The sequence below is a fragment of the Caloenas nicobarica genome, chromosome 11 (genome assembly GCF_036013445.1).
Source record: "Caloenas nicobarica isolate bCalNic1 chromosome 11, bCalNic1.hap1, whole genome shotgun sequence".
In the NCBI taxonomy this organism is placed as follows: domain Eukaryota; kingdom Metazoa; phylum Chordata; class Aves; order Columbiformes; family Columbidae; genus Caloenas; species Caloenas nicobarica.
In genome coordinates this window covers 22,399,950-22,427,598 of record NC_088255.1, presented here as the reverse complement: position 1 = coordinate 22,427,598, position 27,649 = coordinate 22,399,950, and the positions used below count along the sequence as shown (strand labels likewise).

General features: G+C 51.3%; 1 protein-coding gene across 1 annotated transcript; it reads right to left on the bottom strand.

The window, feature by feature from the left end:
* Positions 1-827: 827 nt before the first annotated feature.
* LMCD1 (LIM and cysteine rich domains 1) lies at positions 828-27,255 on the bottom strand. The gene is made up of 6 exons (XM_065642414.1): positions 27,183-27,255; positions 14,234-14,322; positions 12,775-13,030; positions 8,112-8,444; positions 3,482-3,697; positions 828-2,818 (listed from the first exon to the last, which is right to left on the bottom strand). The coding sequence occupies exons 1-6, from the start codon at positions 27,207-27,209 to the stop codon at positions 2,660-2,662; spliced, it is 1,080 nt and encodes a 359-aa protein (XP_065498486.1). The 5' UTR covers positions 27,210-27,255; the 3' UTR covers positions 828-2,659.
* Positions 27,256-27,649: the final 394 nt, after the last annotated feature.

Below are 27,649 nucleotides of genomic sequence, written 5' to 3'. Positions count from 1 at the left end.
CCTAAGGTGGACTTGACATCTCCCTGGAGCCCATCCCACTCTTGAGGGTGCTGGGGTGACCCAGCCCTAGGAGCCATGGCTGGGGACAAGGGGAGGGCCACCCGCCACCAAAGGGACAGTGCTGGACATGGACACCTCCCCAGTGCCGCGCTGAGTGTCAGCAGCCCCCCACAACCCATCTTCTCACAGCACCTCCGCTCTGCCCCTCACCCAGTTCCCACCACGCACATTCCTCTGCAGCCAGAACACAAGAGCCATGCCCGCTGCACTGCCTGCTGCCGGGGCCCTGCTGGGTTTAACCCCGGCAGCGATGCGGGGGGATCCCCGGCACCCCCTGCACAGGGAAGAGGGTTCCCTGGACACCCCATGGCTGAATGGGGTACACGTGGGTGCTGCCCCACAGACACAGCACAGGGGCAGGGAGCTGCTGCACCCCGCTCTGCACAGGCACAGGATGAAGGTCCCCACCCATCGATGTCCAGACAAGCATTCCCCACGCTGAGGATTTCTTTTTTCTTTTTTGCGTTTAATTTCCTTCCAGACACCCACATAACAGCTGTGCACTCACCTCGTGGGCAGATCACTAAGAGGTAACCAGCTGTGTGCACAAATGGACACTGACTTCCATCAGGGAATGCTGCAGGGATGCTAATATCTGTGCCGAAATCACCTTTTGTGGGTGATTCACACTATTCCCATCACTGCTTACACCAGGTGTATGCACTTTTGGCTGCCTTATCATCACAGAGTTTAGAACAATGATATGTCTTTAAAAATTTACAGAGCTGTAAAGAGATTTCCCTTGTAACAAAATGAAGAAGAGGCAATAAAGCTAAGCACTGGGCTTTATTTTTCATTCCCACGTCACTTATAACCAAAGTGCCTGTATCTAAGGCTGATCCAAGGGAGCTTTATTATTCCTCACACAACTCCAGGTCTACACATCCTCTCCTGGCTTGCAGCATCCAACTGAGGTTACAGAAGCAACACCCCCAGGCACTCAGCACATCTGTTGACCAACCCGAGATGGACAGAAGCCCCAGGATCACAATACCCTGTGCCACACGCCCACCACAGCCCCAGCATCACTGCCAGCTTGGGATGCAGCAGCATTTCACACACTCTTTAAATACAGCGGTGCTTCCAGGAACATCACCCACGCAGCAGCACAGGGCTGGACGAAGCACAAGAGGGCTTCACCCACAGGTACAGATCTGTCTTTACAGCACAGGGGTCTCACCTGCTCCCCCCAGCAGCAGAGCAGAGCATCCCCAATGTTGGCAGTGAGGGCAGCTCCCAACCCTGCCGCAGCAGGCACAGCTTCCCCCTGCTCTCATTTGCAAGTTATTTTACCGTAAGCAAGCAAACATCCACAGCACAGAGCACACTTTGAAGAGAAACCTGTGTCTTCTGCAGCAGAAAGAAAATATAGCAAGTGCAAGCTCTTGCACACTCGCCTCTGCAAAAAAATATTCCAGTTCTCTGGCAAATAATGTAGACATCTAATGTAAGAAAAAAGACAAAGCACACAGACATCTACCAGCCTGGATTATCTGATATTTTCAGTGACCAGCAGAAGCATTGCATGACTTCGGGAACAAGTGCTACCAGCAGAGACTCAGTGCTGGATCCCGGGATGGTGTCACCCCATCAGATCCCAGAGGCAACAGGGACCGCCAGGGATGGGAGGGGGACACAGCCCAGGGCAAGGGTGCTGCCAGCTCCCACAGGAAGGTTCAGTTCCCTGCTTCTTGGAGGGGTTCACTGATGTATTACCAGGAAAAAGCAGAGTTGCAGCATTTCAGGCACAACACCCCCCCGCAAGACAGCTCAGGCTGGAAAGCTGTTGTCCATAAAACTCCTGGTCAAACCCAGCCAAAATAAAGGCCCATACTTTAAATGCTTAACAACCTCCAGCATCGCAGTGGGAACACAATGCTGCTCTGTGCAAATGCTGCAATAACAGGCAGCGGCGGCCGGGAGCCGGAGGTGGGACCTGCCAGGAACGCGGCTGCATTCCAGTCCCAGGGCTGGAGCTGATGGAGCTGCACCCTTCCCATCGCACCAGGGTTCAACCACTCAGCCTGTGTGCCAAACGCGTTATTTTTTACATTATTGTACATGTCAGAGGAGAAAGCTATAGCTAGGCGTTGCTGCAATTTTACATCATCTGCTTTCAGAAAGTAATCACCCAGGTTAATAAGTTTTTTTCACACCCATTGCTTTAGTACAATTCTCAGCAGTCTGTTAGAGTAAACTTCCAGTATGGATTTAAAAAAATACGAACAACCCTTGTTTTTGACCATGACCATAGGTTTAGTATGCCAAAAGTTACTACTGAGATGTGTTATTTCCGAAAGACTATTGCAAGATCTTAGTCATAAGCAGCTTGGAGAGACTTTATAAAAAAAGGCACAACACAGAACCTCCTTTTCAGTCCCTCCTGGTCACATACACCATGTCCTCCCACCCACAGGCGTACGATCTCCTTTGCTTTCCCCCAGGGCAATATCCTCCTCCAAGCTGGATGGGATGCAAGGGGGCACTTAGTTGCTTGCAAGTGAATAGCCAGGCTCTAATTTTTTTTTTTTCTAACTTTCCCCTTCTCATGTACTTGTCAGTGACCCCAGTCCCGGTGGGCCCGCGGGGCCGGTCCCGCTCAGAGCCGCTTGCTCTTGCTGCAGGTCATGCACAGGAGGCTGGTGTTGTCCAGGGTGAACGGTTTGCCCGTCAGCAGCGTCTCGCACTCCTGGCAGGCAAAGTGCTTCTTGTGCCAGGCCAGCCCTTCTGCCTGCTGGTAGTCCTCCGAGAAGATGATCTACGGGACAGACAGACAGAGAACTGCTTATTTCCACCACCTCACCAAGCCGGAGCAGGAAGAACCGGCCCCGCGCCTCCCAGCAAGCCTGTTAAGAGTTTTGGGAATGGGCAAATAAAGGGCACAGGGCTGCTCCTGAGAGATTCAGCCACAGTTATGAGCTGCAGTTAATCACTATAAAATCATCAGGTTTGAAATGCACCTAGAGGTGGTTGTTGCTCTGAGATTGAGATGGCACAGCTAGCTGCCACGAACATCATCTCCCCCCAAGTAGCAAGTGATAGAATGAGGATAAACGGCCTCAAGTTGTGCCAGGGAAGGTTTACACTGGATATTGGGGAAAATTTCTTTATGGAAAGAGTTGTGAAGCACTGGAACAGGCTGCCCAGGGCAGTAGTGGAGTCACCGTCCCTGCTGAGGTTTAGAAGACCTGTAGATGAGGCTCCTAGGGACATGCGTTAGTGCTAGATTTAGTTTATGGCTGGACTCTGATCTTAAGGGTCTCTTCCAACCAAAACAATTCTATGATCGTGCTGCTGCTCCCATTTTCTCCAGGCACCTCTGAGCCCTGGTGACCAGCACCAGAAGGACGCAGCTCCCAGGGGACAGGGGCAGGTTCGGACAGGGGACGGAGCCGCCCCAGCGCCGCGGGCCAGTCCGTACCTCGTCGCAGCCGGCGCAGCGCGGGCGCAGGCTCTCGCAGTAGTGGCGGCCGCACCAGGCCGCCCCGCTCCTCCAGAAGTAGATGAGGTCGACGAGCGGCTCGGCGCAGCGGCAGCACACGAAGCAGGCCGGGTGCCACTGCCGCGAGTAGCCGGCCCGGTCGGCGTACACCACCGGGCAGTCCCCCGGCACCGCCTGCTTGCAGGTCTCGCAGCGCTGCAAGGAGAGGGAGACGAGTCAGCACGGCGCAGGAACACAGCAGCGTTACTTCTCAGATATCCTCATTCATGGCATCTTTTCAACGCATCGTTTGTACAAGTTAGCAAAACACGACAACATGCTCGCCAAGCACATCCTCAACTCTTTCCACTTGCAAATAGCCTGAAGGACCTACTGTGGTCCTGCTTGAGACCCCATAGCACCAAGGAGGACAGTGGAAATATTAAACATTTAATTCCAGGACTGCTAACCCACGTGGCTTTGGTTTTTGTTTAAGCTCTAGTTCTGGGAAGGGAAGGGTATTCAGAATACCCAAGCTAGACTTTACAGCTGTATCAGCTTGGAAGGCCCAGCAAATATACCAGTGTGAAATGAGTACAGTGAGGTGGCAGAGCAAGGAAAAGCTAAACCAAAGAGAAAGGAACAGCTGCAGCTTGAGAAAAGTGCTGGGGAAAATGTTTCAGTTGTGCAGAAGGGCTCTGCCAACACATCGCAGGGCATCCATGGCCAACAGCACCAGCATCTCCAAGTCTATTGCCCCACCACCTGTGCAAACATTTGGACCAGTGCTGCATATGGACATCATGTCAAGTCATAATATAATTAGAAGCCATAAGAACACATTTGCCAGCCTCACCTGGAACACTGTTTACTTTCTTCCAGCCAGATCCTCGGGCAGGAAAGAACAGCACTACCCACCCCTGGCTGAGTGTCCAGCCTTTGGGACCCCCAGGCTAAAACCAACCTTTGCTAAAAGCCAAAGACTGCCCAAGAAAGAGTTAAGACATCTCATAGTGCAGCATGTCAAAGATCTTATTTTGCATAGAGATTAGGAACTTTTTTTTTCCGTCACTTTTTTTAGCATATACATCTATGCATAAGACAGATGTCACTCTAGAGATTTCAGCACAGTGCTTTCAATTTATAACAGTCCAAAGAAACAACTAGATTTGACTAATCTGAAGATTAATTAGCATGTATGCATATTACACCCAGGACCAACTGGGTTTACTCTTTATCTGCGCCTGCAGAGTAATCCTGCAATTAGTTAAAGTAAGCTTAAAAGCTCTCCTCTCTGAAACTGACAGCTGAAGGGCTGTTATTTAAGTTCTCCTTTAAGTCTGGATAGTCTAGGCCAGGCTAATTGCTGCTGAGTCTGTGCTTTGTCACTCCCCAGAAGAAACGCTCTCCAGTAGCAGCTGGAGTCTCTTCCAGCAGAGCCCGTGGCTGCACGGCCGGACTGGTGCCAGCAGGGTGCAGGAGGACAGACCACAGGGATGAGGCAGGGACAGGGCAGCTGTGCTGCGTCCCTGATGCCACCACAGCCTGGGGACCCTGCGCTGGGAGCACAGGACCCCCAGGGATCCTCCCTGCACCAACCCCAGGAAAGCAGCAGGAGAAATGGCTGCACCGAGGGAACGGGGCTTCTCTACAAGCTCTGCAAGTTTCAAATACAGAAAAGTTTTCCCACCACATCCAGCCCTTTTTGCTAGTTCACAGAATGCATGCTAAAAAGACTGTTCTTTATATCCAAGGAGTTTAAGAAAACTCATTTCTCCCTTTACAGCAGAAGGTTCCAGGTCTATCTACACTCACCAAGTAGCTGCTCTTTGTTTTGTCACTATTATTTCTAGCACATCATGCATTTTGCTATTGCCTCCTCCTTCATTCAGTCCAGATTTCCAGTAACTGCCTTGCAGCCCTTGAAGCGGTTCCACCACGCTGACAGGCATCTCCTGTTCTACCAGCAAACCCTGTACGACAAGGGAAGGCAGCACAAGAGGAGACAAAATGTTTCCTGGCCTGGCTTTGCTGTGAGTCTGAAAGGGGAGCTGTCGGCTCACTCGGCTCCCTCCCCGGTGAAGGGTTTCAGAGGCGTTCCAAAGGCCTCCCGGGCCCTCCGGCAGGGCACGGCTCCCAGCACACCGGTGTTGGTCAGGGCAGGCGGGCACCGGTGAATTCTGAGCCCATGGTGGGGAACCGAGGCCGTGTTCTCCCCCATACCTCCCCAGGCACCAGATCTGGGTGACTCGTGGCACCAGAGCCCTGCAGCTGCCTCCGTGCTGTCACCCCATCCATCCCAGCCCAGCTTATCTCGCAAGATCTAACAGCGAGAACAAACACGAGCAGCTTCCAACTCCCAGCTCAAGTTTCTTGCCAATAAGAACTGTTAAAAGAAATCCAACTGATTTTGCTGTTTCTTTCTATGGCAATTATTCGCAGGGCTTTTCCTCAGCATCATGTAACTTCCTCCCCCCCGCCCTCTGCTATCTACACACTAAATAAAAAGTGTCTCTTCGAATTTAAGATGGGGATTACAGCTTGGTACTCCTTTTCCATCTCCACCGTGTAGGGAGATGAGTGAAGACTTCATTAGCAGTTACCAGAGGTGCTGGCCAAGAAAGTGTCTCTTCTCCTAAGCTTTTCCAAAGTCCCTCTCCCCCAGGCCGCTGCTTTGCACCCACAGCTCCCGCAGAAGGGGCTCCCCTAGCACTCACTACAGCACCTCAAGCTTTTTGGGACAATGGCTAATTTTCATCAACCGCTTCAGGATTTGATTCCACCACAGTGGCTTGTAACACCAGCAGCCTTCCCAGTTCTGGGAGGGTTAAAGATGATTTTATGCTTGGTGGGGAACACTTTGCTCAGACAGACATGTCACAGCGATGGGGCCCCTCTCTACAGCTCAGATGCCTTTCTCACGGTGATTTACATTGGTCCTGTATGTTTTCCTTTACACACCTATTTCAACACAGCTGGCCTGAGTGTGCAAGAGGGGGTTTAACAATCTCAGCACAGGGACCACACAAACGCCCGAGGAATCATTCCAGCTTGTTTCTTGGTGCAGCACTGGAGCTTTCTACATTTATTCTCTTCTACAGCAAGGGTGGTGTTTTTGGTTTGTTTTCTTCTTCCCCACCTAATCTTCGTAAACTCAGACTCACAGCTTCATCTGAAATAAGGTGAGGTCAAGCTGCTGGTGCTGATTAAGAGGTTTGGTATTCAACAGATGCAAGACCTAGAATTTTAGCACATTTCAGATCTTGGGACACAGTCCACTTGTTTCAAGTGACTGCATTAATTCCTGCATGGGAGATCAAATTAAAACAGGCAGTATTTTGCTAGAGTGGGATATAGAAGGGTCTGGCTGAAAACAAACCTTCAGTCTGCAGTGAGCTGAGCTGCACAGCACAGTCTGAGCTGATCTCCTGCAACCGCTTTGGAAGCGGTTCCACTTGTCAGCTAGTGCCTCCAGAAAAATGATGCTTTAAACTACGGAGAATAACATCACAGTTATGTATTTATTTGGAAGAGCAAACTTGCAGTCTAAATAAACCCTCATTGCCAAGATGACATTGATATGTTTAATTGAAACCTTCCTTTTTTGGCTATTTCTTAGCTTAAATTTCCTTGTCCAATTCAGTATTTTGTTGCAATGGTGAAAAACTTTCACTCTATCAGCGGACCCTGACAGTCAGATGCACGTTAACAGAACAGGCCATGGGGAGGGGAGATGTTATCTGATACAGAGTGAAAGTGAAAACTGCTCTTAACCTGTTAGAATCTCAGTGCCTTAAAAACACTCAGACACCATTTTTTTCCAGTTTTAAATCCTCTGCTGCAAGCTACCCACACAAGGAAGGGCCAGAACACAATTTTCACTCATCACATTTTATGATAAGCATTTGTTCAGCAACCACAACAGCCACTCCAGACAGCACTGGGAGAATATAAACCTAAGAGGATGTCAGGAAATCTCAGTTATTTCCCTGTAGAAGTGTATTTCTATGCCCAGAGACATGCATGGTCTGTTCAAAGCTCCCCAGAGTGATTCCAGCCCTGGGAGCACCATCTTTGCCTTAATTACACCGAGCCAGCACCTATGGTCACTCACGGTCTCTCCACTCGCACTGGTCTGTGCACCTACCTGGAAACACTCGCTAGCTCACAGCAAAACACTTTCTGCATCAGTAAAGTACTTCATGATCACAATTATCCAGGGACACATCATGCCCAATCTTTCAGAGCTGCCAAGAATCCACAGCTGAAATCACCAGCTCCTCCAGCTAATGGAAAATGTACTCACCGTGGTGGCTCCACACAGCTTCTGTGGTGGAGGGAGGTGGGGAAGAAGAGATAACCCCCCTCCTCACCCTGTTATACGGTGTTTGTGCTCAGCAGGAGAACGGGGGTCCCACCAGGGTCTGTCACCAAAGCACATCATGGCACAGCTGCACACGGCAGCGCTGTGCCCGCAGGAGCAGTGCTGTGAGCAGGGAGCACATCACCCTGACTGCGGCAACCTTCCCCCGACTCTGGCTGAGACTGACTCTGTCCCCCTAAAGTTCCCAGCGCTCAGAGCAGAGCCGGGACGCCCCGCCAGCCCGTCCCCATGCAGCACAGCACTTACGTAGTGTCCCCCAGCGGGCGGGCGCTCCAGGGCCCCGTTGGTGGCCTCGGGGGGTTTGTCAGCAGCGATGCTCTTGTCCTGCGCCTTCCCCTCCTCCTTCCCGCTGGCCTGGCCCGGCAGTGCCACCTCCCCGACGCCCAGCGCCTCAGCCTTGTACTTCTTGACAAAGTCTTCCATGAGCTGCTGCTCGCCGTCGGCGAGGCCACGGCACTGCGCCGGGTCCTGGTCGTACAGCGGGAGCTGCCGCATCAGCTGCCGCCGGCGGTAGCACGCCCCATCTGTCCCCGCCACCGGCTGCATCTCCTTGGGGATCAGCTCCATGTACTGCATGGCCTGGGATGGAGAGAGCACCGGGGGTTACTCAGACACCTGCCCAGGGAGCACCAGCTCTATTTGCACAGGTGCTTTGCAAACAGATGCTCTGCTTGCATTATGGAGCAGTGGCAGAAAATACGCCCCTTCCCCTCCCTTTGAGTTATTTTAACAGAAATAAAAGGCTGAACTTACTCTGCAAGTAGCATCCGAGCTACTCTTAATCATTTCATCCTCAGAAAGGAGCTTGAGTGCTTCGGTTTTGTTTTTTAAAAAAAATCCCAGCCTAGCCAGGAAAGCAAAGCAGCAAAGACTTGCTCCACTAGTTTGCACCCAGATCCCAACGTCCCCCCCTCGCCAGCACTAGCGTGCCACTGGTACAGGTAATTTGACAACAAGGCTGCTGAAAAGACCAGAAACCCATATACACCACAACCTGAGCCTAGGCACTTCCCTGCTGCCTTGTGCCAGGATGGGGAGAGCTCCGGGCAGAGGGTCAGAGCCTGCGCCTGAGCACCCCATAGCCCTCAATGGCTGCAGACAGCATAGTTTACAGTGAAAGATCCTCTTATCAATTAAAAAAAAAAAATCTTAACACAAGAAAAATAGTCGGTAGCAGCCAAGTCTGTATGCAACACTGACAGCCACCAACTCTACCCAACTATTGATTTTGCAGTAAATGGAATGTGTTTGGTCACTGATGCCCTGCAACGGGGAAAGTAAATGCCAAAAAACTCTCCAAAATAAAGTCTCCTGCTCAGCTGGCCACAACCTGCTACTTTAAAACAGAGTAAAGCGTGCTGCGAGAGGCCTGTCCCGCATGGCAGCAGCACCGCGGGACGCAGGCTCTGCACGGTTAACCAGCCCTGGGCTGCAGGGAAGGGAGGTTCCCACCCAGGCATTTTTCCTATTGTGGTGTGAGGAGCCGAGGGGCAGCCAGTTGGTTCCCTGCCACCCTGCTTTACAGACCTGCCGCCAGCTGCCTTCGATTTGTTTCTTACTTGGTCAGCAATTGAAAACTGGATTTTAAAAACCATAGAGAAGCAATTAACCATTTGTGGTACACAGTCTGGTTCAGTACGGCCTTTTAAATACAGAAACATTTGTACAGCAGTGAACAAGTCATCCCATCTGCAAAAACTTCAAAGTCAGCTTCCACCTCAGCTACCTTCAGGTGGATCACAGCATTGCAGGGCACAATTGCCTGAAGATTTGCAACAGGCGAATGATTTAACAGAGGCAGGGCTGCTTCTCATTTCTTGAGTGCATGTTAACACCATTGCACATTATGATAGACAGTGTGGTGTGCCGCTGTGCGGTGGCAGAACTGCTATCCAGTTCACTGCGGGAGGGTTGTTTCGCAGGAGAAGGTGCTGCTGGGGAATAGCTGCAGGAGTGACCTGCTGCACAGATGGCTTTCGTGGACATGAGGGACCCTAACAGGAACTACAGAAAGAGAGACAAGAACTCCCTGACAGCTCCTCCCAGACCCCACAAAACAGGGATCCTGCCGGTGCTACCCGACAACTGGGAAGAAAAGCAACCAGCACCTCAGTGCTACATGACCCTGGACACCAGGACGGCAGATGCTCTGCTGGTTGGGCTCAGTGCAGCAAGAGCACCAGCAGAGCTGCTACATGGTAGGATCTTAAATGAATAAATTCTTAATCCTCAACAAGCATGCCAAGACTAACAAACACCTCTACCAGAGCTGTGAGAGCACCGTGCCAACACCTGCATCCGAAGGGTCTTGTTCCACTCCAGTGCCAGACTCACCACTGCTAGTACAGAATGTCTGTGCTGCAAGTGCAACCAAAGCAAAGTCTCCGGCCTTTCTCCAAAGTAGCTGGAGTGCTTAGTGCGGGTTTGCAATCTCTGTTCAGACATGCAGTACGATTTCACTCCCTGATCAAAGGAACGCTCAAAGTTATAATTGCAGATGTCATAAAAGGTATCCAGAGAATAGATGGGGGAGAAAAAAAAATATCTGACAAATACTGAAATGAAGCATAATAAAAAGTTGTTTCTTCTGCTGCTACCATGTATTAATATGGTCAAACACTTTACTGTGCTGCTTTAGCACAGGTAATTTTGAGGAAGAGCATTTTAGTTTTTCCACTGTTAACTACTGGATTGAGATATTTTATGATCTGTTCTTTTCGCTTTCCCCAAGGACCTTTCATAGCTTCTCCAGGCATAGCTTAATGAAAACACACTCTGAACTTCCTCCTATTATTGGCCCATCCACTCCAGGACAACAATATTAAAAACAAGCCCCAGCTCCTGCCTTCAGCAGGAAACCACTGGAGTGAGTCAGTTCTGCACCATCTGGCCCAGATCCCTTTTGAACCATCCCGAGAGCGGCCGACACCCAGCACTGCTCCTCAGAGCCTGCTGAGTTCATCTGCCAGCCAAAATTTCCCAAGGCTGTCTTCAAAGCTGGTCCACACGATCTACTCGAACCGAGCCAGCTCCCGCTCTGTCGGGGCACTCTGAGGACATCCAACGCTGTCAAGACACACGTGTCCCCAGCTGTCCCCTCGCAGGCATGGAGGATGCTGTGGGGTGGCTGCCGGGCTCCCAGTGTCCCCAGCATGGGGCTGCACTTGGGATCACCCCAAACCTGCCCTCACATGGGGTACGGTTGGGGCTCAGGCCCAGAGAAGCAGCAGCCCGGGTCTGGGCATCCTTCATGGTGAGGAGCGCACCCTGCCCGAGGTGCCGGCAGCTCGTGTAGCAGCAAAACCCGTGTTTCTGATCAATCCCAGGCTCAATGCGCAAGGCGGGGTGGGATGAGTGCCATCATTGTTCTCCCAGCCCTCGCCAGCTCCCCCGGGGCCTACGGAAGCAGCCGCGGCTGGACAAACATCCCGGCGGCTGCCAGGGCCCAGCAGGGGCTGCGAGCGGCAGCACTGCAATTAAACAGCCGGGCAGGCGGAGGCCTGGGGGTCTCAGCCCCTCATTAACGCCCAGTGTCCTGCTCCAATTAGCAGCCCAGGTCCCAGCTGCACGCCCAGTGTGGACTGCATACCACCCCGCCAGCCTTGCCGAGGGAGTGATGGCAACTCTCCTTTAACAAGAAAATCGCTCTGCCTCTTGGGTCTGCAGCTGCAATCTCACATTTGTTTCTTCTTTAAAAAAAAAATAAATCTGGTTGCAATTTTCAGCAGCTTTAAGCTATTTGCTTAATTTGAAGAGCAAAAGCTGCCCACTAATGCCAGCGTAGTCAGCGATGTTTTCGGTACGGCAGCAGTTAGAAGCTGTCCCCACAGCAGCGCTGCCGGCTGCCCCCCCGCACAGCCACATCGCTCGCTCAGGCAAAAGCGGGCACGGGGGAAACGGTGGGACTGGGAGCTCGTTTCTGGATCCAAGGTGTTAATGACTACCTCAGCAAGCAAAGAAAATAATTACTATGTGAAAGATGACAGTTATTGTGCCATTACCATTAAAGCTCATTTCCATAACAGAATGATTTACAAACAGCACTAGATTTAGATGCAACATATTACTGCTTTCCACATTGATTTAATTTCCCTGCTTTTAAGACCAACTGAAGCATAATTTCCTGAAGCATTTGCTGGAAAAAACCCTCCAGGTTGGTGGATGTGTCCCAGCCAGGTACCTCCCCATGCTGGTGGAGGGACAGGCTCACACCCAGGTTTGCAAGAGACCAGACTCAAGGAGCCAGGCAGGACCTCCCTGTCCACGAGGGATGTCAGAGCACGGGGCAGCTCCTCCTGCCCAAATAACCCTGAGGGCTCATCTCCATCGCTTCTCCCAGAAGCTCAGTCCAGCCCTGTGCTGCCTGAGAAGCACAGGGACAGGTCTCTGGAGTCACCTGGCTGTCCTGTGTGTCCCACAGCTGCCAGCACCCCAGTGCCCTCCCGGGGGCGCACAGGGAGAGGATCAGACCCCAGCCCAGATGCCCCAAGAAGACCTGGAGGAGTCGCTCCCACCTCCATTGCGGGGTTTTGGAGCGTGCAGACGCCTGCGTGGGCTGCACGGGCGTTGTACAACTGGCAGGACAGCGGAGACAGGATCTCTCCTCTGCAATGTTTTTATTGGACATGGGCTTTACCAAAGTAACAAACCTTCTAGTTGTAAAATCCATTAAGACTTCTCCTAGAAATGTAAACAAACCTATAAAAAACAAAAAGCAATCCATTGCCCTCTCCTACCTACTCTGGTTATTTACGCAGTTTTCCAAAATACAAAGTGTTACATACATTTTTTGCTCTGCAAGGCAAACCATGTGTTTTATTATTTCTCCGTGATAACTTTATTCCAAGCTGAGTTATGTTCCCCATTAAGCGACACAGCCACCAGCCAAACGCGCCGTGGATTATCTTACCAGCTTCTGGGTGAGCCCTGGGGGAGCCCACTCATACGTGATGGTGTCGAACGTGGGGTCCTTCCGAGAGACGATGGGGTTGGTGATGATCATGCGGTTCCTCTTGTAGATGCGAACGCCGTCACCCCCCTTCACGCGGGCGGTGAGCGTGGCGTACTTGGAGTCCGACAGCAGACGCCCGATTTTCCGATCGTCCTCCACGTCCGAGCTCAGGCTGTGATCCTCCTGGCTGCATTTGCACGACTTGCAGATTTTCCTGTGGGTGACAAGAGATCATCCTTATGGTGTGAGCTGGGCCATGGGAGGAACGCGAGCACGGGATGGCTCAGCCATCGGGCATCAGCCTCTTCTAAAGGTTAAACACAGACTGAGCTTATGGCATAATAAAAAAGGCTTTGATGGCCTGAGCCACATGTGAGAACTCAGTGTGACCGATCCCAGGGGGGTGGGCAGCGGGATGGAGCAGAAGCTGCAAACCCCCAGTGCTGTCCCAGCACTCACAGGTCCCTGCAGCCGCCCCCACGGGACCTGCCGCTTTCCCTGAGCCCCAAACCCCTTCAAGCAGCACTACGTCTCCCGCCCTCCCCAGTTTCCAACAGCCGAGCACTAACCTCACCTCTCACAAAGCTTTACCTGCCATTTAAAAAGTGACCGCTACAAGAGGAATTGTTCCCTGAGTATTTGTTATTTAAATTATAATAGCTATAAACCACACAGATAAATCTCTAAGGCCACTTTCTGCTGGCCAGCTTTTCCTTCAAATGCTGACAGCAAAAGGACAAACTACCTCTGATGAAGCCTCAAGTACATATATATATAACCTCAAGTACTTATATATGATTCTATTTCAGTAGGAACCTGGAATATGCAGGATTCAAACCAGCCTTTGAGTCAGTTAAAAAAATGATTCAAGCAAATGAGTGTTTTAAGCTCAGATTTCCATGCAGCTGAGGTGCTGGTGGAGGCTGCAGGCCATGCCCGCGCCCCCGGGCCCCCGCGGCTCAGCCTGCAGCCCTCCCTGCACCAGCAGCCCCAGCAAACGGGCCTCCCCAGGCTCACAGGAGAGAGTCCTGTGTTCTGCGAGACAGCCTCAGAGGCACTAATTCTTTTTTAATTAATGACATCTGGATAGCTCCATTTCAAAGCCCCCTTTGTTTCTCCCAGCTCAGTTTGCAAGCAGAGCTGGGCAGCAGCTCACAGCCAGACACGCAGCACTGGTTGCTCCCACCAGCTACCGATATTGGTGGCTATTTACCTAAATTAGCCTTTTTAAGGGGGAAAAACTGAAAATAAAGTATCAAACACCAAAATGTTTCTGGCCAGACACCGTGTCCTCTCTGCACATCCCAAAGCTGCTCAAGTGCTCTGTGGTTCTTTGCTCTTGAAGCCACCGAGTCTGAATACGGGCAGGACCACGGGGACAGTGTCAGGGCAGGGCCTATCAAGGCCAAGTTGTTACCTCCAAGAATGTGGCTCGAAGCCCGTGCACGTCCCTCTGCAGCGCAAACACGGCACACCTCTTCCCGACGGCGGCTGGCTCACCGACATCTGGAAAAGAGCAGGACACCGCAGTTGGAAAGGCTTTATCCTCACAGATTATTTGGGAGTAGAGCACTAATCCTGTGTTTTGTCCTTCAGACATTGACTTCTGCAGCCGTGCCTTATGTCCTGTGTAGCCTCAAACCTCCCGAACGCCATCTGACCACTCTCCACACAGTCCTGCTGCAAGTTTATGCAGGGATGCTCGTGATGAAGGTTTGCACCCTGAATTGAGGGAAGGTGGCATGCCTGGAACAGCATGGGGAGATAGCACACACACTGTGAACATGCCCACGCACTGGGCAGGCGATCTCATGCACAGCAGCCTTAGGTCTCATTAAAAGGCTACTCCAATTTGGCTTATATACTGCATATGAATCTATGCAAGTCAAATTTCAAGCAGTGAGACATGGACGTACATTGCCACGACCTGAAGCTAAACTTGTTTTACTGCAGCTGGGCCCCCGATTTGGTCTTTCTTCAGGGGCTTAAGTGTATTCTGGGAATGCGGCACATTTCCACACCTCTGCTGCTGGCTGTGGGGGAACATGCTCAGCTCCTCTGCTCCAGTGTTGTGGGTGGTTAAAAAAATAAAACCCTCTTTGAGGAGGGTCTGCAGGGCCCCTGCAGGGGTGGTGGGGCAGCAGCTTAGCTGGTGTCCAGCCCTAAGCTCAGCCCAACAGGCTCCACGGCCCAGCTCGGATGCGAAGCCGGGGGTGATGCTGGCAGCTGCTCCTCCATCCCACCCATCCCACCCCCAGCACCCGGGCTCCTCAAAGCTCCCGCGTGGACCTGGAGCACCCCCAGCTCTCCTCTGACATCCAAACTCACATTCTGCAGCTTCCAAGACAAAAAGGTTGCTTGATGGCACTCAGGCAAAGACATTTAATTGACTTGGAAAATCTAGTGTTGCTAATAAGGACAGAAGCTTTTATGAGCAGATGGTTCTAGAAACAGCAGGATGCTGGCTTGCCAGTTTTGAGGTAGATGACAAGCCTTTACACACCTTTTTTTTTCTGCACAGAACTATTAAGTCTCCATACAAGGCTGCTCACCCTTGAGAAACCCAGCCCAAAGGGTACAAAATGGCCCATTTCAGCCCACTTCTCCCTAGAGACTGCCACTCCATTTGTCGCAGCTTTCACCTGTAGTTTTCATCTCATTTTCCTCCTGCAGTCTTCCCAGATATTTTGAAGCCACTGAAAAGACCTCTCACCATGGGAGTTCATAAAAATACACCTCAAAAATGGTCTTAACACACACACTCCACCCTGACTCTAATATCCTGAAAAACAGGATATTTTTGATTCTTCAGCTATGTACCAGCTCTCCAGAACTGATAAAGACATGCAAGATCCCAGCACAGACCACTGACAACCTTGCCAGTTCTGGAACCATGTGTGAGATGCCTACTGACCAATGGAGGTTTTTAATCAACTCTGATCTTAATGAGTCAGACAGAAGCTAAGTATAGGCAAGGGACTATGCATGGTTGTTTATTTAAAATATAAGCATCTGGATTAAATAAACTTATTTGGAAGAGTTTCATTACATACAAGGGGGGAAGCAAAAGGAGAAGCATTGTCAGTAGCAAGAACCAGTACGCCCACCCCCCCAAAAACAACCTGAACACTTCAGAGGCCACATCAGCATCATTGCAGGAGCTCACAGACATCTGGGGTGACCACCAGCCCCGACCTCCGCACTGACACAAACCCAGGGTTGCACTTAGTTCAGTGTTAACAAGCCCCTTTCTTGGTAATTTATTCAACTTGGTAACTCGTTCAGCTTGTCCAAACGTGACTTCTGCTTCACGTCCCTGGTCCAAGTTTAACTGAGGTTAACTGCTCTCTATTCAGACACCCCCCCCGAGCCCAAATGCTGCCAGGCGATGGCATGGGCAGGACTGTCCATGGCCACCAGCCAGCAGAGCCGGGATCAGAGGGTGGTTTCCACACCAGCTCACAGACAGACGGACAAGTCCCACAAGTGCTCCCCAGCCTCTGCTCAGCGGGCAGCTGAACGTTGTGTCTTTCCACCTGCTGACCCAGCACGGCACCTCCGCCAGCACCCCGGAGTCGCTCTGGAACCACCACTCTTGTCTCACCACAGTTACTCATTTATTCAGCCCAAACAAATACTGTAAAATGGACCGGATCTAATACAGCAAAGTCTCAGCTCTTATCATAAACCGCTGGTACTGTTTCATTTGAAGAACAAACCCACTGGCATCAACAGGTGATCCTTGCCTTTGGGTTAACCAACAATAGTTGATCATTCATGCCCTTAGGACAAAACTGAACAAGTCCTAGCCCCGATCTTTGGCCACATGCAGCTCCAGACACACAGAGAAGCACTGGTCACCAGCCCACCCACTCGTGCACTGCTCCAGCCAGGACCGGCCCACACACCTGCGCGGCCCACACACCTGCGCGGCCCCTGGGGAGCTCTTGTTTGCAGGTGTCAGCAGTGAGACCCCTCGCTCCTCACCACACGAGCTGGCTGCCAGTCTGAAGCCACAGGAAAACATTTGGGGGAAGTGATGGGAGTACAGAGAGGCTCTTCAAGGCAACATGTGGCTCCGGAGATGGCTCAGGGCTCTGGGGCACCTCAGGTGACCCCACCAAGTCTTAGGGGCGTCCCTGTGGACCTGAGCCCCCGGCACATGGGGACACGGTACTTCTCTCCGACTGCTGCATTGCTGCCCCCGTGAGCTCAGAGCCCTCGGGCAGCGTCTCCTGGGACAACCCCAAGCCCAGCCACATCTCGGGGACACATCATTCCCCGCTCCCTCAGAAGCGGAGGGGTTTGAGCCACTCTCATTTCCATCTCAGTGCGGGGGCCAAACACAACAGGAGCCGCTGCCCGTTCTCTGGGCTGCCTGGTCAGCAGGACTTCCTGCCCAGATATGGAGCTTCCCCTCACAGCTCCGCTCTAGCTCCTCAAATACGCATAAAAAGAGACTTCTTCAAAAAAAAGAGACAAGACACTGCAAAAACCCCAAACCCAGTAAGATAATGTGGAATAAATGCTCACTGATGATCTTAGACTCCACCTATGCCCAAGCCCATTTGGTAACATCAATATTAAATGAGGAGATATTAAAGTTTAAGAGCTTGAAGACATTTGTAATGCCTTAAAAAAAGCCTATGTCAACAAACTGCTTGGAAGAAGAGCAAATTCTCACCATGACTAGATATACAATGCATTTTAAGAGTTCTGTTTTGGCTTTTTGTGTCTTATAGCATTCTTGCTACTAAAGGAGAGAAAACAAGTCAGTGCAGAGGAAATTCTTAGGTAGTGAAATGATAGGAAACTGAGGCCATTCTACCCACAAAAACATTTCTGAACAATCTCGGGAATACACCAGTAATACCATGGTTCACTGTTCTACTGGCCAAAGGCAGGGCCATCCTAGACCCTGGTGAGTTCGCTCGAGGGTTGGAAAATAGAGAGCCTATAATGAGAAATGACAAGTAAAGAACCCAAACGTGGCTCCATGTCGGTTTAGAGTTGGACTCCTCTGGAAAGGAGCACTGGGCTTCCCAGGCAGCGCTGCTGAGACGGACCCCGGTCAGAAGCTCCGAGCAGCTCAGGGTCCAGCTCCATCCACAGCCCAGCTGAGGCTCCAGAGGGTTTTCCTGGTGTATCATCACCCCCGGACCAGCCCAGCACACCTTGGCAAATGTCCCTTTGCCAAACGTGCTACGGAAGCTGGTTTGACAATTGAGTTTGTTGAGATGGGACTGTCCTCAATGGCACATGGAGAAAAGAGTTTTCACATCTACATGACTTGAAAAATCTTTCCAAGAAGTGGAAGCTTCTTTCCACTCTCCTCGCAACCAGTTAATTGCCAGAGATTTGGTACGTCCACAAAGAAGAGACTTCGGACTGAACTCGGGTGTTTCCCCCTGAGGGCTCCTCTAGAAACAACCAGGCTCATGCTACAGCCAGAGGCCAAGCTTCCAGACCACAAAATGAGTGAACTCAGACCTGCCAGTGCTCAGCACACCAGCTATCGTGAGCACAGCCCCGCAGAAACATCCTCTCCAGCCAGAGCAGCAGCTACACAAGTACTTTCCTCTTACATATAATTGGATGTATATGGACACAGCCCCACCAGCTGCCATGGTTTGTGGTCTCCACAGCCCAGTGTGAAGCTGGAGCAATAACCAGCTTGCTGTGACAACCAGCTCGCTGCAAGGAGCATCAGGAGCAGGACGGCTGCTGAGACCCTGCAGGCAGTGACAGGTGGCTGAGCTATTGTACAAGGAGGAAAAGAGGACCTTGGGATATATTTAACATCTCTGTACAGCCACAGAAGTATGGGCTGGCTGCGGCATCCTGCTCCCAGGACACTCACTCCATGGCAGACCCCGCCGTAATGTTAATATAAAATTTTCACAGAGCTTACAAGGCAGCCGGTTAGGGAGAGCCAACACCCCAACATCCTCTGCTAACAGCTGCTTCTGCAGAGAGGTTGGTTTATCTTGGGTCCCTGCAGAATCGAGAAGTCCTCTGAACACCAGGAACACAGATATTAACCCACAGCAGTGTTCTGCTTTCCTTAACGGACCTTAGTGAGTTGGATACACGCAGCTACCGACGTGCCTGCAGCACGGTCCCCGAGCCAGGGACACCCACTTTTGCTGACACTGCACAAGGGAAATACAGCCAGGAGTCTGGCACTTGCTTTTTGGCAAGACTTAAGTGGTTTTGTTGCTGTGGCTTTTTTTGTTTGTTTGTTTTAACGCCTTTTGCTATTGGACTGCTCCCTATACCATCTCTCTTCAGCTGTGCACGAGGCACAGGGTCAAGACAGACTTGATAAATTAGTTGTGACCTCCAGCAGAGTGTGTTACGTGTCAGGAGACCACAGCATAGACTTGGTTAAGTGACAAACAAGGTGGACACAGGAAAGCAGAGCCAGCTCCAGCTGCTAAATCAGTCACTGTGTGAAAGGATAGCCAAAGCGAGGAGATCCTTATCTGATCAGGGATGCTCAGACCATCCTCCCTTGGAAGACCTTGAGTTCCTTCCTCCTGCATATCCACAGAGACCTTGGTCTAACCACAAGAGTCTGTGACAGTCATGCAGATGGGAACCAAAGACCCTGAAAGGCCAAGGTGTCTCCTAGCAGGACGGTTTCACCATCAGCAGTACAGACACTACACACCACATGGAAACGCGGGGTGGCTTTGGCCAGAAGAGAAGGGCACCTGCGTGGTCACAGGTCCAGCTGCAGGTTAATCTGGAGCTGCATCTTCAGAGGAACTTGGGCCTGAAATAAGGTTCAGAGTTTTGGCAAGTTTGGCCAACACAGTCATTAATCACAGGCTGAAGACCCACAAAGCTTCCAGGAGCACACACCATCGCGCAGGAGCTCCCAGGGATGGGACGCGAGGACTCTGCTCACTCCGACCCGCTGTGCACGATGCTGGAGAGGACAAGTGCCACCAGAGCAGGTTCCCGAATCCCCCGGGACTGTTGTCCCTGCCGGCACTGCTGTGAGCCACCCATCGCTCTCCACCTCCCAGAGGCTTCGGGGACCGTCCCAGCTCCAGAAGGGACCAGCGACACGGGGCCCTCCAGCTGCTGCAGAGGTTTCTGCATCCCCAAAGCACCAATTGCGCAACACCTCATTTGGAGACCAAAAACAGCAACAGAGACACGTAACTACCTCAAGCATGTTTTCTCCTCCTTTTTAGGAAGGGGAGAGGAAAAGCTGGTTTCCAAAAAGTTACTGCAAGTCGACAAGAGCGGTTGAGGGCCGAGGTCCTCGTTTCACCTCTCCTGGCGGGCAGACGCTCCCCCAGCGCACACCTGCAATGGAACCCTGGGGTGCAGCCTCCGGAAGAGCCTCGCGCAGCATTGGCATTCGATACCCTACCCCAATAAATCACAGCAGAGCGCTCCAGCGAAGCCGAGGGACCACGTGAACATTTTGGGTGGGGTTCCTCCAGCTGCAACGAATTTTGGAGATTAACAACTCTGAGAAAGTCCCTTGAACAAAGAGAAAGGGAAAAAGTCACACGATATTCACATGGGTGGGACCGGTTTGCTCAGTACAATTGTTGAAGAGTTTCAGGATATGGATGGATAGCAATCAATGCGTTGTCATTATACAACTATAATAGAGCTAGGCTTGCATAATAATAGGGAGCTAGCTCAAATTTCCTTAAGGATTTCCAATAACTGGAGGGTGTAAGTGTTTACATGTAACAGAGGTACCTGCAAGCTCTGGAAAAGTTCACCACCAGCAGTTAAAGCTAAGAAGTATTTGCATGGGCTGCAGCAGGAAAACCAGCCAAGGCCTACAGCAAAACATTAACACATCCAAGGAGCTGGGTTCGACTTAAAAGCAGGAATAAAGTCAGACTCTGTACATACAAAAAGCCTTTCTGGTTGCATTTTCCTTCCTGTTGTGGGTCCAGCAAAGCAGATTCGCAGCAGCAGCGGGGACAGAGCCACAGAGACCAAGCCTGGGACATGCACACTGTGACACTGCCCTAAATTTAAGGCAACACAGGACACTGTCATGCCAGTAATGACCAGACCCTCTGCTGCTCCCCCAAATCTGCTAGTAACTAGAACTACCCTAGTTCTGTGCGCTACTGGGAGTCTTAACTAAGGTATCAATGTTTCAAAAAGCTTTATATAGAAAAGGTAGCCCAGGGAATATCCACTCTGAACTAACAAAAAAACCGTGTCAAATAGTCTCACTCCTATTCTAATTTCCTAATTCAAGCTGGAAAGCAGATGCACTTGAAAAATAAGTTTCTCAGTTATCCGGTCAAGTTAAAGATTGTTTTTCCCTTCGGTGGTTCCTGTGTTGGCAAGAGGTTCACATCAGTCCAACAAATCTGAACTCGCAGGTGATGGCTTGAATGAGGCCCTTTGATTTTCACCTGGCCAGTGTCTGTTGGTGCATCCCAGTGCAGGGGCAGCGATCGCAACGCTCCTCAGGTATCCTTGTGCCACTGCCCGCAGTTCAGTAGGAAAGGCTGTGTGTCTGAGAAAACCCACAGTTTGTCTAGATATTTAAACAAGTAATTACTTTGAATCCTAAAGTACTGAGTTCAGGCCCTTGTTCCATGCAGAAGAGCCCAAGTCAACCATCTCCTGGCTGGTGGAAGTCTCCTTTCAGGAGCTTGGCCTCAGCACCTTAATTCACAGTTCGGATGGGTGCCCCATCTCACTTGTAATCTTCCTAGATAGCTCTCCCATCCTGGAAAACCTCTCAATAAATTCCTTAAGGGGGATGAGGCTGAACAGACCTTGCTGGATTGTGGAAGGGGCTCCTCAACAGGGCCCACAAGTGGAATAATCTGTGCGAGGGCAAACAAGACTCTGAGAGGTGCACTAATCAACAGATACACTTGCTACTATAAGTTTGACTAAGAACAGCAAAGGATTGTTTTGATTTGTTTTCTTCTCATTTCCACAGACAGAAAACATCTATTGTAGTCGTGACCTGATCACAATTTGTTCCCCTGCCAGACTCTGAGCAAGCAGTTATCCAAATTACCATGCTCACAGGAAAAAAAAAAGAGAAACACAAAAGACTGTCTTTCATCTCAAATTCTCTCTATAGGATTTATTTAAGTCACCAGTGAATGAGTTGGTATCATCTGGAATACTGGAAGCACTTATTGATATTAAACTTTGCGAAGTATGAAGCTTGTTGCCTTTTATTTCAGCAACACAGAGACCAGGCAAAGGCACCAATGTCTCAGAAAACTATTTCAATGGGGTGCCAGGTCTCAACCTACAGAATGAGAGACAACAGAACCAGAGCCTCTGCAAATATCTCACTCTTCCGAGAGCACATAGTTGGCAGCATTCCTTTCTCCACTAACAATGTGTGAATTAACGATAAGAGAAGGGCAAACTGTGAAAAATGAGATGAATAGATTTTTCCACAAGCAACACAGTGCTTCAGACACTTGGTCTTAATTAAAAAAACCAAACCAAGCTGTGAGTAGGTGTATGGAATGGGAAGAATCCACCTCATTTTAATTAAACAGCAGCTGTGCCGAGTTCAGAGCTCGCAGGTGAGTGTCCCACTGCCAGCACAGGTACTGCCCGAGCCGCGTCCTTCCCACCGCCGAACTGACCCGCGAACGAGGGACCCTCAGTGCATCCACACTTGGCACTTCAGGAGCCGCTTCCACCCAATTTCTGTACAACAGCCCTGCCTGAGTCCTCCTCAACATCTCCTCAGCTCTACTATTTGCATTTTACAAGCAAGGAGATCAAGACAAGACAGCTGAAGGAATGAGCAGCCCTGGAGCTGTGTAATCGACAGACATTACCCTCTCACACAGCTGAGGAGCTTTTGAGTGACACATTTCCAGGTCTTCAGAAAGAGCAAACGAATGAGGCCGAGTTAATTTTCCAGCAGGTGATGCCCACCGAAGCTGAAGGGCTGTGCCACCTCAAATACCAGCAGGGCTTGAGCAACCAGCCACAATGCTTGTGGGTAAACTTCCTTTCCTCCAGGCTTCTGATAAGAAAACAGTAGGTTTTTATCCCTGTGATAGATTCCTTCCTAATGAAACACTATCTGGAGTCGTTTGCCAAAGACCATGCAAAAGCTAATCCTGACAGAATTAGGCTGTGTGCTTAGTAGGTAAGGCAATCAACTCCCAGCGTTTAAAGCTTCCAAAAGGCATATACAACTGTGCTAGAAATTAATAATGATATTTGCACGGCAGTTTGTACCTAACAGCCACCCAGCTTCTCTTAACCAAGGCTTTAATAGTGCAGGCACAAGCAAAAGTTACTTCACTAGAAGTGTGTATTTTTGCATGTCTGGAAGTGATGAAGTCAAAGGGTTTAGAGCAGGCGAGACAGTAAAAACATGAGAAGTTGGGCTGATAAACAGCATTGCAAAGCTCTTGCTCTTCCAAAAAGTGAAATTAGCTGCCCTGAAATCTTTCCCTTTCTCTGAGCCCCTCTTTAAATGGAGCAATAGCTTCAAGCTAGGACATCTGAATACCTCTTTTCCTGAATGGCTGAAATGCAGTATTTCCTTTTTAAAGAGAGAAAAAACTCAGCCTAAACAAATACTCCAGACACTGCCTCCCTGCAGGACAAGAGGGATTTTGTAACTTGTAAATTGTATTTTATGGGACTTGATTTAGCTCCAAGTTCAAGTCCCAAAATAAACTCTTTAACCCATGTGCTGCTTTATGATTTCATATCTATAAATACTCATTCAGAGCTAAGCAGGTTTCTGCGTTAAGATCCACATCTGTTTCCCCGGGACAGCTGCAGCAGCGATTCCTCCCCTGGGCTCCGACACCAGGACACTGCTCCCAGAGCTGGACTTTGGTCCCACGGGTACAAACCAGCTTCCAGAGGGGTCCATGGGGTGACACAGCCATGTCCCCAGGCCACCAGCCACCTGGACCCCATCACTGGCACGGGGACAGCAGCCCTTGTCCATCGAGAGAAGGTACCAACTGCTCATAACCAAACGCTGAGCTTCTGCTACTGGAGACCATGACCTGGAATTGTGAACGCTGGAAGGGATAAATAACTTCCAGTGGGCTAATTGTTAAAAATAACAATGTCCAGCTCTCAGAGGTGAAACTGCTTGCACAGTTACTGACGGCACTTACACATTTAAATGACCAACGCAGCCCTTTGCAGACAGTCGCTGCATCTGTATCGCTGTGTGCCCGAAGCACTTGGAAGTGGGTTTGGGCAGAACAGAGATGTCCTGGGTGTGCTGCAGAAGCCTATTTCTGGGCACAACCCCCGTTATTTGAGAGCCGTGTCTGTCCCCATGACAGCGGCCATCTGTGCAGGGGTTCAGCCCAGGCTTCCTGCACACCTTGCTCGAGGGACAGAGTTTATGAAAAAATGAATGAAAAAACTGAGTCTCCAACGTTCCCTCAAGTTTCTTTCAAAAGCTCTAAATTTTCAGACTTTACAAAGGGCAAGTTCCCAACCCTTACCAGCGCTCCCATCCACATCTGCAGATGGATGCAGGCATCTTGGAGTGTCGGGATGCTCTGCTGATGGAGAAGGGGAGCTCCTGCCTCTCCCCGTCCCCCAGACCCTGCAGACACTGGGGCCGATGTATCCCACCAGCAGTAATGCATTTTTCCATCCTACAGTCTGCTTCAGATGTTTGCAAAAACCCATGCTAAATAACTGCAGAAAAAGTTAAATAACCAAAATTTGTATTAACTGAGTAAACTTTATCTTGGCTTTGGATGGTGCTTTTAGCTTACTGGGTTATTTTCTTCTCCTGACAAAAATGGGCTGAATTTAGTGAGAACAGTACACAAACCCCGCTGCCTGCACGGTCCAGCTGAGCCAGCTCCAGGAAGGCACAAAATGCCAGCCATCACGCTTTATCTTTCTTTCGAGTTTTAACTCTCCATTTAGCATTTAATCTAAACAACCTATTTGCCAAACAGAATGCCGTCCCACTCACACTGTTTTAATTTCCTCAGAAAGAATTCCATAATACACTAGGCAAGACATCAACAATAATTAAACCCAACAGTGATTGAAAACCAAATTTTCAGGGCCTTGCAACAAGCCCTAATGAGTTCCAGACTTGCCTTCCCCGACTTGCTCAGACTGGTTGTGCAACACTGCCAAGCCAAATTAAAACTTGACAGTATTCCACCCCATGCCCAGAAAAAGTGCCCTTCTCCCGATTCAGGAAATTAAACAGCCATCTACCGCAAAGACACCCATTTGTCTTTGGACATATATTATTCAGACAGTGATCCGAGGTCTGTGGTTGGGTTTTTTTTCTTGTTTTTTATTATGTTATTTCATATCCCTTTTGAAGTGCAAACTAGCTGGGACTTTTCCTTTTTTATACTCCCATGCACCCGTCCTCTGTAGACGAGCTGTGCTGGTCCCTTCACACATTTAAGGGAAATTAAAGATGACACCTTGTCCTTCACCCTTCCAAGGGGAGCCAAGCATCCAGCCCCACATTTTGGATGGTTCTGATGGTTTCTGCACTCACAAGTCTTGCAGGTGCCCTGTAAGGCCCCGTCCCTCTGGACAAGGCAGGAATGGAGCTGCAGTGTGACAAAATCCCTCAAACGGCACACAACCCGCAGCCGCCCGTGGAAAAGGGTCAGTTTTCACCCTCATGGGATCCATCTCCACTCAGTGCTCGGTCAGAGCTTCCTGGGGACCCCCAGCTGGCATCCCAAGGTGCCCTCCCCAGCAGGGCCCTGCGGACACGTCCCAGGGTCAGCAGCAACAGGGACCCGCTGGCAGAGGACACGTTGTTCCGAGTCCCTGCGGATGACACAGAGAAGACCTGGCCAAGCCCTGACACCCGTGGGGACAGGGCCACCCTGTGCTGCCACACTGGGGACGAGGAACCCCTCACTCCCACCCAGAAACAAGGTATTTCAGACAGGACCCAGGCAGCAGCTGTGCTGCAGGGAGGAGCCACGCAGCCAGCAAGCCCTGCTGCCCAACACCACCGCTTTGCCAGGGTGACCCACGGGAGCATCGTTTTCCACAAAACCCAGCAAAACGTCTTCCTCGGGATCCAGCAGCAGCACAGTTCAAATCTAATGGGATAGAGGGAGCTACACCTCTACAGAGAAAGGCTCCATCCAAGAACAGCGGTGGGAAGAAGCTTCTCACAGAAGTTCATGGCCCAGGGTGCCAGCCCTCACCCCAGAGGTGCCCCTGCACCCCGCAGACCCACAGAGGCCGTTCCCAGGACGCAGCACCGGGCACTGCCCAGTTGGGGCCATGTGGCACCATGCCATGGGATTACAACAACGTGGAAACCGAGAAGCGCTGACATTAAGTGTTTAACTCATCTCCTAATTATGCAGTGACAAAGGTACAGCAAGCAAGGTCGTCAGAGCAGCTGCTCCCCGACAACCCATTCCACACGTTTTTTAGTTAGCAATTAAAACCCCTTCCATTCAGCTTAATGCCGTGCCAAGAGGGCGTTTCAGTTATTCCGGTTCTTTTGCTCATCAAAAGACGCTGTGGCAGAGCTGCGGGATTTCCTGGGGAAAGCCAGCGTTTGGCAGCCCCAGCACGGAGCAAACACTTGCCAGAGGGGCTGAAAGGAGATGAGCAACTGCCCCAAGGACACAAGCTCAAAGGAGAGTGGTCAGTGTTATCCAAGTCAATTTAGACAACAGTTGCTTTTCCAGCAAAAGCTTTGTTGAAGCAGATTTCTCATACACAAATAAGAACAGACCCAGACGCGTGGCTGGGCAGAGCCAGTGCATGCCAGCACCACACAGCCAGAGGTCCACTAGTAAGATACAGGGAACGTTTAAGTACTTCAGGGAATATTTTTGTCAACTCTTAACCCTGAATATCTAATAACTCACACAATATTCATGCTCTGGGACATTCTTTCTCTTGGCACCATTTGCTGCTCCAGTTCCTTACTCAAAACCAGCATAGCAACAGTTTTGGGGGAGCTAGGCTCTAGAGTTTTGATTCGTGCCACATAAACACAATGAAAGAAATAAACGGGAGCAAACTGCCGCCGTAACACGGGGCGCTGGATGCGCGTTTATCACCCGGACCCGAGGGCGCCCAGCACCTCCCCGAGTTAGTGCAGCCCGGGAGCAAGCGCAGCGGGCAGGAGGTGAGCAGGTACGGGGGAAAAGAAAAAAATAAAGATTAACATTCCTGCTGGTGACGGCGGCTCCCAGGTGCGCGCCCGTCCCGCCCCGCCCCGCCCGCAGCCGAACGCGGTTTCCCCAACACGCAGCCGCTCCCCGGGACCGCGCAGCCCCGAGCGACCAAGGGGCACCCAGAGAGGAGGGAAGGGGAACAGGCACCCCACGGGGCGCCCATAGCTGGCCGGCCGTCCGTCCGTCCCCAGCCCGGTGCCCCGGACCCACCTTCTGCACGGCCGGTCCCAGCTCCATCCCGCGCCGCGCCCGCTCGCCCGGGGCGCGCTGCCCGACCGCCGCTTTTCATTGGCGACCGCGGCTGCCCCGAGCCGCCCTCAGCCAATCCGCCGCCGGCAGCAAACTTTCCTGCCCAATGGCGTGCGGCGGGGCGGGGCGCGCCGGGCAACGCGCGCACGTGTGCGCGGCTCCGCTCCGCGCCCCTCCGCGCCGCTCCGCGCAGCCCCGGCGGGCGCGAACACAACGAGGGCAAAGGGAAATGGCGGGTTTAGGCACTGCCGCCTCAAGGCGGCGGTGCCGGGAAGGGTCCAGAGGGGAAGGGACGGGCCCGGGGCGGGATGCGGGCCTGGCCGGGCTGGGGGGAGCGGGCAGCCCTCGAGCCATGTCGCCTTTCTTCGCTGGGCTGGCGACTGTCCTGCTGTCCCGCTGTCCTGCTGTCCCGCTGTCCCGCTGTCCCG

What these genes read in the sequence shown, in the direction of transcription:
- LMCD1 (XM_065642414.1), bottom strand. Translation starts at nt 27,209, where the DNA reads ATGGAGCTGGGACCGGCCGTGCAGAAG. An exon ending in TGGGACCGGCCGTGCAGAAG is followed by an intron (nt 14,323 to 27,182) that starts GTGGGTCCGGGG and finishes GCTCTTTTCCAG; the next exon opens with ATGTCGGTGAGCCAGCCGCC. An exon ending in CGCCCGCTGGGGGACACTAC is followed by an intron (nt 3,698 to 8,111) that starts GTAAGTGCTGTG and finishes CTCTCCTTGCAG; the next exon opens with CGCTGCGAGACCTGCAAGCA.